Source organism: Echeneis naucrates, chromosome 22, assembly GCF_900963305.1.
Source record: "Echeneis naucrates chromosome 22, fEcheNa1.1, whole genome shotgun sequence".
NCBI lineage: Eukaryota > Metazoa > Chordata > Actinopteri > Carangiformes > Echeneidae > Echeneis > Echeneis naucrates.
Window position 1 is genome coordinate 14,944,237 of NC_042532.1, and position 13,446 is coordinate 14,957,682.

General features: G+C 41.3%; 2 protein-coding genes across 3 annotated transcripts; both read right to left on the reverse strand.

Moving 5' to 3' along the window:
- Window positions 1–24: 24 nt before the first annotated feature.
- LOC115035848 (thrombospondin-type laminin G domain and EAR repeat-containing protein-like) lies at window positions 25–7,525 on the reverse strand. Its single transcript, XM_029493877.1, has 14 exons — window positions 7,164–7,525; window positions 5,854–6,077; window positions 5,355–5,713; window positions 4,833–4,923; window positions 4,548–4,704; window positions 4,315–4,446; window positions 4,164–4,234; window positions 3,438–3,599; window positions 3,128–3,335; window positions 2,799–3,031; window positions 1,448–1,626; window positions 1,235–1,336; window positions 817–970; window positions 25–616 (listed from the first exon to the last, which is right to left on the reverse strand). The coding sequence occupies exons 1-13, from the start codon at window positions 7,246–7,248 to the stop codon at window positions 817–819; spliced, it is 2,157 nt and encodes a 718-aa protein (XP_029349737.1). The 5' UTR covers window positions 7,249–7,525; the 3' UTR covers window positions 25–616.
- Window positions 7,526–9,243: 1,718 nt separating this feature from the next.
- Window positions 9,244–13,419, reverse strand: sumo3a (small ubiquitin like modifier 3a). Of its 2 annotated transcripts, XM_029493443.1 has the most exons (4): window positions 13,285–13,419; window positions 12,405–12,533; window positions 12,147–12,218; window positions 9,244–11,885 (listed from the first exon to the last, which is right to left on the reverse strand). In XM_029493443.1, exons 1-4 carry the CDS (start codon window positions 13,303–13,305, stop codon window positions 11,823–11,825), a joined length of 285 nt encoding a protein of 94 aa, XP_029349303.1. In that variant the 5' UTR covers window positions 13,306–13,419; the 3' UTR covers window positions 9,244–11,822. The 2 variants fall into 2 exon arrangements, with proteins under 2 accessions (XP_029349303.1, XP_029349304.1); XM_029493444.1 differs by lacking the exon at window positions 12,147–12,218.
- Between the last annotated feature and the right edge of the window lie 27 nt (window positions 13,420–13,446).

The following is a 13,446-nucleotide window of genomic DNA, read 5'->3' on the forward strand; positions in this document are numbered from 1 at the left end:
AAAAACAACAACAACGACAACAACTCCTGTTTGGCACATAAATCTGCTTTATTGTTCATTCAATAATTTACTTTCACTTTTACATATGTATGTTAGTCAGAGGCAGGATATAGAACACATAGAACACAATATAGAACACAATTCAGTCGATAAACAAAATGTTAAATATAATTCCAATATAAAATGCATTTATGGAAAGATATGAATCTTACAGAGGGCATCCATTCATTTCTGTAAAGAAAAATGCAAACCATTTGACATATGATCATGGAAACCTTGTGAAGATTATTTTCTTTTTAAAATTTGGGAACATTAGTTGTCAATATTACTGCAAACAGTTAATATTGCAAAGTAACCACATGAAGGATTGTTTTACCAGATTATCTCAGAAAAATACCTAAATTATATTTTCTTGAAATTTTCATGGTGGTCTAAATGAAATCTCTGCTGACATGCAAATTAAAGCTTTTATTATATTTCAATTTCACTTAATGTTTCTTTCCTAAAACAGCAAAGGAAGGGTTAGGGTTAGGGTCTTCAAACTCTGTGGGTAATTTTTCGTGTAGATGTTGAATGCAGTCTCCTCCTCAGGTTGTTAAAGCCTACAAGTTAACCCCTGAAAAGGACAGAACTAAATGATTGCTCCTAGACTGATAGAAAGTGTAGCATAGATTCATAAAGACACACACACATTTAAAACATAATTGTACTGCAGACTCAAAAGGACAATGTACACTTCACATTAACACACACACACACACACACAAAACAGTAGAGAGACAGTTCACAAAGCCATGTGCAAACTCCCTTTTATACCTAATAGGTTTTCAGCTTGAACACTTTAGAGAGAGGTGCTTTGGCACTAGAGTAGATCAGGTATGAGTCTCCATTAAAGCTGAAAAACTCCCAGTCACTGCACCCGATGGTTGGGAGCCAATGAACAGGAACAAAGCCTTCATATCCCTGCCATCTAAAAACAAACAAAGAGGAATCAAATCAAAGGTTTATTTGCATCTGTTTAAAAATAGCTCTAGAGAAAAATCTAGCCACAGATAATTTCCTAGTTACTAGTGAATCTTCACACTGGTCAAAACTACTGATATGTTTACACTTGCCAGGCTCACAGGAGGAAAATAAATCTACATTATACTAGCATTGATGTGTGTCTCTTAGATTATGTCAGCACTAAGTTAAGACGGCACACTGGGAGGGGTGTCATTGACAAGTTGACTACCTGTAGAGAATGCTGTTGAGAGAGTAGGATTCTCCGTTAAAGGAGTTAGCGACAACCAGAAAATGTTCCTCCCCGAGGCTAAAGAACTCCCAGTCCACGGCGCTGTAGAGACAGAAAGGTATGCAGTGATTACAGGAGAGCGAAATTCCAGCGAATGCGTGGAAGTGTTCCTGATGTCCATTTGTGTCCATTTTTTATATAATGCTTTAATACCTGTAGGTGACAATGTCCTGGAAGCGGACAAATAGCTGTCCACCCATGTCCAGTTCATAGATAGTGGAATTGATGGCATATCGACTTGGTCCATTACCATGGAGCCTGTGGCCGTTGGCAACAACCAAGAAAACTCTTCTGCCAATCTGAAACATTTCCCAGTCTGTGGCGCAAAATGTCTACAATGACCAAGGAAAACATAATGATAGAAATACACCGTCACTGAGGTGGAATTCGAAGCAGTGTTGAGATGTAAAAGGAGACATGAGAGCAACAAAAACAGTTGATATCTTTACTATCTTCACCGTCTTTCACCATTTCTGCTTGGCACTGGAAATAAACGTGGGAATTTCATGTGTGTGTTAGACAGAATTTCCACCTGAATGGCATCAAGTCAGAAGATCACCAAAGTTGTCAAAATTCATCTTGATGAGAATTTTAATCCGTATCAAATCAATATCATGAGACATTTGACTCAAAAAGTGCAAATGGTCAAATTCTGCTGGCAATAGAGGAAAAGCAAGAAACGCACCAACTATCGATGCGTACGTGTACTTTTCTGACAATCTATAGAGTAGAGGGAGAAATTTCACCAGATAAGTGAAAATTTTGTCCTGGTGGCGGCACAAGAGGATAAGCGGGAGGATCATAGAGATTATTACAACGCAAACTGTGCGGCTGGACCAATGTCCCAGACTAACCAACTGACAGACTAACATCTCATCAATGCAGATTCACTGTTAACACGGGCTAAACGGTGTCAAAATGATGTTGTCTTTCTCAGTTAATTATTTTGGATGATTCATTTCCCCTTGCTTCAGGGTGTTTTTGTGAGCCTTTCTATCCCACTGTGGAGTTTCCCCTAAATCACACGTACGGTTTTTCATCTATCTAACTATCAATGTGTCAACGTTCACCTCTCAAATGTGGCTAGATTAAAATATACGATTCACTATCAGTTACATGTCACAGCTTTGCTATTGCTCAAGCAAATCATGGCAAACCACAATATCTATTTTGGGCTCTGTCTAAAATGCTTAGACACGCCCGTCTCATCTCTCTTTTCATTACCCATTTATCTCTCCCCGTTCATATTCCCTTCCCCCTGTGTGTACTGACAAGATAGATGGTTTTTCATACTCATCTCGGAGATACTGATCTCAACAGAGGAAATCAAAGCCATTGCTGGGTTAGAAAATGAATGGTATGGAAATAATACAGCAAAATGATACATTAAAGTGCAAATGTACACCCATATTCAAACACTGTACAAATTTAGCCTGTATTTTCATTCGGTGCCACACTGTTAGCAAATTAAAGTCTCCGGCCTTACTTACTGCTCATCACATACCTTAATTGTCTGGAACACCTGGAAGCTTCCATTGACCCAAACATAAATGACGGAGTCCACAGATGTGGTCACTCCATCGAAAGCATTTGCAACCACCAAGAAATGGTAAGGTCCCACGGTGAAGAACTCCCAGTCATAGGCCCCTGAGGTCCGCAGCATTTGGTGAACCTCGAAAGATTTTGTCAGCTCGTTCCACTTGTATATCACACTGTCTATAGTGTGATTATTATTACCTGAAAGACAAATCAGAAAAAAAATATTTTATGCAGATTTAATACAGCAAATCTGGAGGCCAACGCATTGTTATTTGATGGATATTTGGTTCCTACCTTTTCTATGATTGGCCACAGCAAGATAGGTTTGGTGGTCGATACTAAAGGCCTCCCAGTCTCTGGCACAGAAGGTCTGCAGTGACTGGAACCGCACAAACTTTTTTATTTTCTTGCTCCACTTGTAGATCACCGATGAGTCAGTCTCTGAGTCTTTGTTAAAGCGAGTGTCTGGCCCTCTACCAGAGTTCGACACCACCAGAAATATCTTGATCAAAAACAAGGAAAACAGAAGGAATATGGGCTGAAACTATGTGTTGTGACAAAAATGTGATATCTCCCATGCTTCTTAACTTCCTTATCGTCATACTTTCTTTCCCATTTTGAAGTGTCTCCAAACCAGGGCTTCATGGGTGGTGATATTCTGGTAGGGTTTGAATCCTGACTGGGTCCACAGATACACAGCAGAGCCAGAAGCTTTGGAGCGGTGAGCCATAGCAGCCATCAGACCCAGACCAGGTACCTGGAAAACCTGAGGATTGGATTTAATTTAAAAATAAATAAAACAACAACTGAATATGAAATATTCAACTTCACATACACAGCCACCTGTCACAGAAGAACAAAACATGCAGTGGTGAAAATTGCCATAATATTTTAAGTAAAAATGATATCAACCAACAGTGGGGCTGTGACAGGGACCAGCAGCAGTCGCAGCCAACCAAGGCTGCCTGGTGAATGTCATGAATGTGCACATTCAGTTGTCTGGCAGTTTTGCCTGTGCCAGTACTGTGTGCTGAGATGCTAATATTGCATTGAAACAAACGAGAAAGATGCATGTGATCTAAGGGAGACGAAGTCTGAAAAGTGACCATAACTTCATGTGCATAAATTAGCTCATTTTTAATTTGTATTTTTCATTGTGGTGGTGATCTCTTGGACCATTAGGGCCATGTCACGACCTTTTTAGGGTCCCTATTTTTGACAACATTGGTCTTGGAAATGTAGACACCTCAAAAAAAGGGTATGTATATTCTAGGGATAGTATCAACAGAATAGAGAAATAAAAATCTTCCTTTTTTTCAGTGACACATACCTCCACATCATGCGTCTCTGAGCTGGTGGTTAGGATCTGATGTTCCATTAGGTAGTCCAGCCTTTTATGATCTAAGCAGATGAAGAGCTGAATTAAATCAATGCTCTACCGAGGCAGAAATTTCTCATGAGGGTTGATGAACAATTCTCACCTTCAAGCACAGTGACCCACATGTTACCGTCGCAGAGGTAGAGGCCTTTCCTGAGTGGATTGAACCACAGCTTGCCTTTTTGCAGCTTTGAGCAAGAACGCGCCAACCCCACGGACACCGGTTCCTCCGTTCCTGACGGTGTGTGATCAAAGCACAAAGGCAAGCAGATAATTAAAGAGGCAGATGAGAAGAGAGATCATGTAGTATCAAGTGCCTTTTAAAATGCAGGTTACCATAAGAAGTCAGATGGCTGTTGCTCTCCCTCCCCACGGCAGGAAGGTCTAGGAGAAGAGGCGGTACCGACAGAGCTGCCAGTTGGGGGTTAGAAGAGGGGCAGATCTGATCGGTGGCATCCGAACCGGGCACCAAGACCAGCTGTCGTAGCAGGCCCTGCACATGGGCAGAAGGAAAGGCTCTGACTGGTTGAGCATAAACGGGCTAACTGAGTTATTTTACAATGTTTTAGTAGCACATTATTCGTGTCATTATAGGTTGTTATGATAAGATATATGTCTTACTGAAAACAAGCCTTTCCACCCTCCCCGACTGCCAATGTGGAATCTGGATCCCCGTATACTGAGGTCTGGAGGGAAAGGCTTGGGGGGAATGCTGTTTGCCACACAAAAAAAACAAAAACAAAAAAACAATAATTTCCAATAGCTGAAGTAAATAGTTTCTCTTCTGTAAATGAAACGAAGGTTATAATTAAAGTAGTTTCTCACATTCTTCTGTCGTTGTCTGAGACAGAACAGTATGAGACATGAATTGTATCGTATAGGTACTGTATGGTGCTGATATTCCTCCCTTCCCTGAGCCAGAGGGAGTTTCCACTGGAAACCATCTATCACATACTGTCAGGCCACTGTGATATGGCTTGAGGGGTTTGAGCAGATTTGGAGCACTGCCATTGTATTGTGGTGAAGGATCTACTACTCCTCAGGGGGATTCAGAGGAAGAGAAGGTGGTGGAAGGCAGACAGTCAACAGAAAACAGACAGAAGCGCCCAGGAGGAATAAAAAGGGGAGAAACAGTGAACTTACATTTCCACTGGTGAGTTGCAGTCCACTGTTAGTTTTACGTGATTACCGACGGTTAGAACCAGAGTGTGCCACTGGTTATCAGCCAGTTGGGTACCTCGAAAGAGACAGTGCTCTACGACCTCTCCGTGACCTTTAAAAAGGAAGTGCAAACATTTTCTCGAAAACTTCAGTCCCAGAATGATCCGTCCACGTTCCTCATCAAGTTTTACTTTCTTCTGCTCTCCTTTTTGTTCTTCTCCACTGATACCCATCTTTTCGTTGCTTTCCAAATTGTCTCCATTATAATTCCGGTCGCTCTTTTCCTCTGCTCTTTTCTCCACTGATTTTGGCACCATCAAAGAAAAGATGTACTCATTTCTCTGCGAGGCAAATGGGACAAACATTCAGGCACATCGAATTGGATGGGACTGCCAACATATTCACTAAATACCATTTAAAGAATTTTAACTTGGCGGTGCAATGGCGGGTCAACTGATTGATCGCTCCACCAGATGCTCACCATGGTTGCAGAGTGAGTGACTTTCAGAGTCACAATAATGGAGAATTCTTTTGGGAAGACGTCACAATTTGGCAGCAGCTGGGAGGAGGGAAAGCTCATGGAGGTATGAGGGCGAGAAAAATGCACACCCTTCACCCTTCCAGCTACCCTCATGTGCACCCCAGGCACAAGTTTGGAGGTGTCCCTCTCGAGGACAAAAGAGAGGAGATCCAGAGGGAGCAAATCTGCAGACAAGAGGAAAATAAAAAGGTCAAAAAGTCAGTTTGCAATTAATTATGTGGAAATGTATGTACTTTAAAACGGTAGCTCCTGACCTGAGGGTGGGGGTCACAAAATGACCATGAAGATGATTAATAGTACCTTTTATACCACTACACTTATTTGATGGGTTCAATTATTCATTAGATGAATGACTAAATTAAATGCAAAAATACCAAACAATTAAAAGTTCCTTCTTTTCTAAAGTGACAGTTTGCTGCTTTTCCTTAAAAATCCTTTTCTTTTTTAGTAATTGTGAGATTTGGTTTATAGGTTGGATGCAGCAAGAATTGCTACTGCTTCAGTTTCCCCCCCTCCTCCTCCTTTTTTTAAACTGTTTACAATTTTCTGCATCTTCCTGACAACGCATACATGCCACTAACTGGGTACCACTTCATCGCTACTGGATTAACATTCACGAGCTGCTTTATTTTACGGTGTCGTTAAGAGTAAAGAAGTAAAGTAACTCTTCTTCCAACACAACTACACAACAACATACCAAACTAATGGGTCTCAAATAAACACAAAGAAGCTTTGTCTTAAGGGGACAAGAGTTTAAAAGGTTGAGAAGTGCTATAAACTAATAAATCAATTAATGACACATCATACTGGAGTCCCCGAGGCTTCCTGATGTGTGAGAAACAGCCCTGGGTGCTGGTGGATCTATAGGGGTTGTTATTAAGTCATTGACAAATACAATTGTTGAGGCGTCATATAAACATGCACAGTGTTAGTATTAATGTTTGATGTGTATAAAATAGTTGTGGAATCCCAAGCACATCCACTGTCTGTGCATGTTTTTGGTAGTTAAATTAAGTTAATATTGCTCTCAGAGCTGCACACAAAAGCGCTCCCACAGTAAAGCAGATGCAGACAGTTGGAATTATCCAGAAGAATTTTAGCCGGAGGGGTTTCCCAGGTTTTAAGATGAAACCATAAATCCATCTTTGGAATTACCATTAGCTGAACATCATACATGTTGAACTGAGCTGGCGTGATACAAAGTAAAGCTGAGGTTAGAGCGGATAAAATAGGATAAAATGGTACAATACCTGTACAGTGTCTCCATGAGTCTGTGGTGGTGTTGATGAACTTTAACCCCAGGAGAAGGAGCTGCACAAATATCAGCGATGACATTACAAAAACCCTGTCTGCTTCAGTTGCTGATTGATACGAAAGTCTCCATTCTGAAGGTATCTCTCCCTGTTTTGCTCCCTTTGTCTCTATCTTAAGTGACAATACACATCAGATGATGGTGTATTCTTCGTGTTGACCAAAATGGACATTTTCAGATCTTTCAACCCTCAAAGAAAGTTTTCTGGTCACGAAATTCAGTTGAAAATAGTCAAAGCTAGTCTGGATACCTGTCTTCACGTGTACTTCAATAGTGAGAGAAGAGGATCTGTGCTTGGAAAGAAATCCATTCATCTGTATGGAGAATCCTGCACCTGCAGCTCCTTTTAAACACAGGAGCCATGCAAATCACCAAGCAGCCCGTCACTCATCCTCCCACACTCGCCTCTGATGACACAGACCTGCCAGAGGGGCGAGCTGTTCCTGTGTGTGTGTTGGTGTGTATGTGAGCTAACTTATGACAGACAAGCAGTCGGACAAAATACTTTAATGGAATAATGCTGAAAACATCAGTCTAAAGACAAATATATCCAGACATGCAGCTCACAAAAGGGGCCTTTGCATTATTATTATTTTTTTATTATTAAAAAGGCAATCTAAAACAATAACAGAACATCTGTTTGGTCCACTAATGCATAGATGAATATGAGCTCAGCTATTGTCATATTAGCTGTTATCCTGTCGTTTATTACCTGACAAACCGAGGTATGTGCATGAACTCAGCTGAAATATGAAAGTCTCCAACTGTGCTGTTTTCCTAACAAACATCAGTTATTGGAAATATAATGAAGTGCCTTGAAAGTTAACTCAAATTGTACATGGACTCAGTTACATATTTGAAATTAGGAAAGCAACTTAAATTATATAAACACTATATAAACAAGGTACTAAAAAAAGACCTTGTCCAAACAGTGTTTTTTTATGTATTTAATTTCACTTGATCCACCTTGTTATAGTTTCTGTAGAGTTATTGTCCATGGTCACCCAACAATTTAATCATCCTGACAACTCCAATCTTTTGGCGTTCGTTTGTTGGTTACTAGGCAATTGTTAAATAATCAGTGTTTACAGAGACAGCGGCATCTCATTCTGTAACTGATCTCTCAGAATCTTCTCATCCACCGACCGGCACATTTACTAGGCAAATGCACTCATCCTTCTCTCACCCATATTAATATAGACTTCACGTGCACCAGGATAGGAGATAGCAGCTGTGCCCTGACCATCTTTCCCTCTATCCTGCCATTAATCTTTCTTCCTTCCAGGCACCACAGGTAGTGGGTGCTAAACTCTGCTGTGCGGTTTGAGATGGGGCTGTTTAGATAAAGAGAAGTTGATGTAGATTGGCACACGACTTTCCTTCCTGGTTTGACTTATCAGCCGCTGTTAATATCTTATCGTTGCTGTACTGAATGTAACTATTCAGTCACTTTGTCTGATCAGATGGAAGGTTAACACAGGACACCTTGCATGTTTATTTGATGTAAAAATCAAAAATAGTTTTTGTGTTTTTCTACCAGTCAGTTTCCTGTTGGACTGAACCTGTTTATTTTTGAAGCAGTGTATTTTTATTCAAGTGTGTATGTATTTTTCATGATGGAACAAAAGTCAATACGATATCATCAAATCAATATTAAATTATGACTTAATGGCGCCACCTTGCAGACTTGATATTATTCAGGGTGTGATGTTTCCATCCAAAGCAAACTGGAACCCCATCAATGATGGCCATGACACAATGTCTACTGTATTTATCACACATGAATAAAACAAGCATTAACCTGACTCACAAATAAATTCATAAGAAAGAACACTGTTAATTATATGGCAGGAGATTCTGTTGCATTGTCCGATGTAAAAATGAATGAAACAAAACTGCTAAGCACTTGCATTACTTTTTACTCTATGCACATCCTAAAACATCCAGCGATAATTGTAAAACATTAAACATACAAATGTGACACATTTTCAACATAAAAATAAAACAAAGACAGCAAATCTGAGTACCAAACTATATTTATTGTATACAGTAGTAAAAGACCACAAATAATGTACAGATCAGTAGAGAAACAAATAACATGACAAGACTTGGGCCCCATTCTACGAACATTACAAACTTTAGCTCACGTTAGCCAGCTCAAAAGATGGTTGTTTGTCTTGATAACTGTGCTTTTATTTTCTGAGAGGGAAGCTGAATCCATGGTCATTACTTCTGAGTGGCTTGTGGAGAAGCTTCTCTACAAGAGCAATCACACAGTTTGAGCAGGTTTGACAAATGAAGAGACTGCAGTAAATACAACAATCAGCAGTAAAGAGGCATCTATTTCCCACTTTCAGATATTCATTAAAAATGTCTGGGTACTGGCATTGACTAATGTTTTAACTATACAGAAAGAAATACAAAAATACAGATGTAAAACATAATTGCACTACACTTTGATTACTTCTCTAAAAATTACAGCACCCATTTAGCGAGGATTAACTACAAACTACATTAGTTAGGATATGGGAACATATCTGAACGATTAAAATGTGAAATTCACAAGGCCAGTTCTAATTTCTCAAATACTGCTGCCTCAAGAAGAATTTTAAGTGTATTGCAAATATTTGCATAAGAACAAATCACAATATATTAAACATATAACGGTCCTTCTTTATCCTAAATTGCACTGCTTTTACATTGTTGTTCTTTTAGTATGTGACTGTTTAACTTAAACTCTTCAGCTGTAGCAACATTGAACGACAGGTGGCTCTGAAGAATGATGCAACCGTATGTTAAAGTAAAATTGGTGAATTTAAAAGGATCATCAACGAATTAGGAGCTCGCACTTTTGCAGGTTTTGAGCTCAAGGACTAACTCCTTTTAATCCTGACTGAACTGAAAAAAAAAAAAAAAAAAAAAAAACCGAGCTCATGTCAGACCATCGACAATCAAACCAAGCTAACTTAGTTATCTGTGTACGAAGAATGGGGCCCTGTGGGTAAAGAACACTTATCTCCCAAACGCCATCAGTTGACCTCCCTGCCCTCTCAGTATGCAAACAGTATGCATCCTAACAGCTTAATATCTGAGACATTCATCTCGACTTGATAGCTGCAGTTTTCAAAATTGCAGTTAAAGGTGTTAAAATCAAATGGCCTGGAAATTCTGCAGTGTGCACATCGGAAAACATCTCAACAGCTGACAAAGCAGAGAAAAGTGTCTTCACAATGCATGACCAACGCATACTGACTTTGCAATATCCTCATTCAAAGTGGAGGCTGCTCCTCTTCAAAGCACGAGCCATCAGTTGTACCATCAGCCTCCATTCACTAGGACAATACAGAAGTGTGATGGCGGATCCCAAAACAGCACAGAGGAACAAACTCAAGGTCACTCCCCCCCCCACAGGCCACCCAGAAAACCCACAAGCAGAGCAGTTTGTAAGAATACCATAAAGGCCGATCACTGGCCCACTTCTTCAGGAAATGGGGAGAGAAAACAAAAGTTAGATGCCCCACGTCAACAGATTATCCTTACACAGCGGGAACCCACCCAAGTCTGAATAAGGATGGACCTCAGTGGTTTCAATAGAATTTCCCATCCCCTTAACAGGCAATGACTGAGTGTTGGTCTGAATGGCAGAAATCTCCAAAGAATACTTCTCAATTAGTAGCAGTCAAAGAAGAAGCAAATAACATCTATGAAATACAAACTCCCTTAAAATTGGACATTTGACCTTATAGTTTGTGTTTGGAGAAGAGTAGAGCAAATATGAAACAGAAGCTCAGTCTTTGGAAATTTGGTCCAAGCCCCAGAACACTTATCTAACATCCACCCTGATACTTCTGTACAGAAACAGAAAAATAAAAGAAACCAACAAACCCAAGCCTCTTGGGTGTTAATTCTTAAAAGAAAAAAAAAAAAAAATTACAAAAACATTGCGGAACTCTTTAGCAAAAGCACCTAAAAAGGCAAAGAGAATTAAAATCAATTTCTGACACAAGACCAGGAGTCACTAATCAGCAAAAAGAAAAAAAATAATAAACAAAAACAAAAGAATACACACACACAAACGAGAGAGCAAATTGAAATGGAAGGCAGGTGTGTATTAAGTTCAGCTAGTACTCCCACTTCCAAAATATTTTCATGCCCACTGACTAGTGACCCCTGGGTCACATTTGACCCCGCTGGATGAAAACCATGACAAACTACTGGATACTAAGCTTTCACTGGAGAGTGAGCGAGAAGCACTGACAAACCAGGAGCAGCTGTGGCGTGATGTTGGTCCAATCACAGCTCGCGGTGCCAGAAGGAAATAGTTATCCTGATTGGCCAGCAAAGAGACTGTTGACACGCACAAAAGTTCAGCCCCGGTTGAGACAGTACATAAACAGCTGAGGAACCCCCTCCCCCCCTCCCCACACACCTGACGAAAATCCATGACAGACATCTTTAAACTGAAGGAATAATAATAATAATAATAATAATAATAACAATAACAACAATAGGCTGAGAGGGGCAATGATGAAAGGAGGGACAGTGAAGGTGGCTGAGGACATGGTCTGAGGGTGGCTGTCAAGGAGATGGGCTGGAATTAGCAGTGCCCGCCCGTCTGCTGCTGGAAAACATCTATGGTGTCTTCATCTTCCATCTCCAGCTGAAGAGAGTCAGAAGTTCCAGTTAACAGAAATAAACAACTGAACACATACATTGATCACAGAGCTAAAATATTAAATCCAACAATTCAAGGCTATTCAATCCCGCTAAATGCATGATGTGTGCTATCGATGTTAAATAAACTGGGTATCTCATCGGTAACTTCTCTCCATTAACACATTTAAATGTTACAATTGTATTATCTGATCATTTTGATGATGTTCAAAGAGAAAATAACAGTGAATAGATCAGCGTCCTGTACCTGTGCAGGTGTATCCGTCTCATTGATAGGCTGGCCATCAAACCTGAACCTGATCTGCCTTATTGAGAGACCCTGAAGGGATGAGACAGACATGAAAAGAATGAGCGATGGGGGGGTTTCTGCAGAGGGACAGCAGAGTGAATGAAGTGCACAGCTCACAGGCAGGCCAAACGGGGCATTACAGCAACTCCACAATCCTCACAGGCTGCAGGAGAGGAGGGAGCTTAACAGCAGCCACCTTCACGTCTCTCAGCTCACCTGTCGTTCACAGTACGCCTTCATTAGTTTGCTGAGTGGCGTGTGTCTTTTGATTTTGAACTGGACCACCGACCCATCTTGCCCCGCAACCTTGAGGTTGATGTGATCATTCTCAGTCTTTACTCCCTCCTGCACAGAAAAAAAACATCAGGTAAATACAACAAGGCACTACAGCCACTTTGCACTCAAGTCAGCCTGCTACTTTTCAACTAGTTTTACGAGCAAGGCAAACGAGGCCTCAATGTGTTGGGGAAAGAATTAATGCAGGAGACTTTCTGGAGCCATAATGAAGCAGGCTGGTCTCAGTGCTAATGCTAGCATGGTTAGCTCCGGGCTCAGCGTTGAGCGCAGCAGCCCTCCAATTGCGCCGCTAACTGTAGCTAGCGGCTAACGCTGCTAGCAGTTTTGTTGTGTTGTGGTCAAACAAACACCGACAGCACAAAAAAAACCCCGACAAATTAACACAAAGACTCCGGTTTCAGGTCAGTGCGTCAGCTCGGTTAGCGCCGTTTGGTTGCTGCTGCAGTTGCGGCATTTGCTGCGTTGCGGACATAACGTGGTCCCGTTTCGACAAAGAAAAAAAAAAAACCCGCAAACAACAATCACACAGTTGTTGTCATTTGAGCACACAATCCTTCGGGCTGCTGTTGGCGGGACAGTGTGTGTGTCCTTCCCGCCCCCGGCCCGATCTGCGGGGCTTTCTTTGGGGGAATATCGAGGTGCGGGTTCTCATTCATTTGCGAAACAAACACTGCGCCGATTCGGAGAAACGTGCAAACCAGGGCCATTTTAGACAGCACATATGAGAAGCGGTGCGGCAGGAGGCGGCCTGACGCTCGGCTGTAAGCTGCCGGAGCCTCCCGGAGCCTCCCGGGCTCACCTTTGGCTTCTCCTCTGACATGTCGGCCGGGTTTCGGTTCGGGTTTTAGCGATAATCGGTTAATTGCGGGCTCGTCGGGTCTTCCTGCAGCCTTCCGTCCTCTCGTCTCCTCCACTCGCGGGCGCGCGCTTTGGACAGCCGTTGCTCGTAAGGGATTGGACG

Coding starts and splice junctions, on each gene's coding strand:
- LOC115035848 (XM_029493877.1), bottom strand. CDS start 7,248: ATGTCATCGCTGATATTTGTGCAGCTCCTTCTCCTGGGGTTAAAGTTC. Junction 6,078..7,163: donor CTCATGGAGACACTGTACAG/GTATTGTACCAT, acceptor TCTTGTCTGCAG/ATTTGCTCCCTCTGGATCTC. Junction 1,337..1,447: donor CAGGACATTGTCACCTACAG/GTATTAAAGCAT, acceptor CTGTCTCTACAG/CGCCGTGGACTGGGAGTTCT.
- sumo3a (XM_029493443.1), bottom strand. CDS start 13,305: ATGTCAGAGGAGAAGCCAAAG. Junction 12,534..13,284: donor TGTCAGAGGAGAAGCCAAAG/GTGAGCCCGGGA, acceptor TTTTCTGTGCAG/GAGGGAGTAAAGACTGAGAA. Junction 12,219..12,404: donor AGGCGTACTGTGAACGACAG/GTGAGCTGAGAG, acceptor TCATCCCTTCAG/GGTCTCTCAATAAGGCAGAT.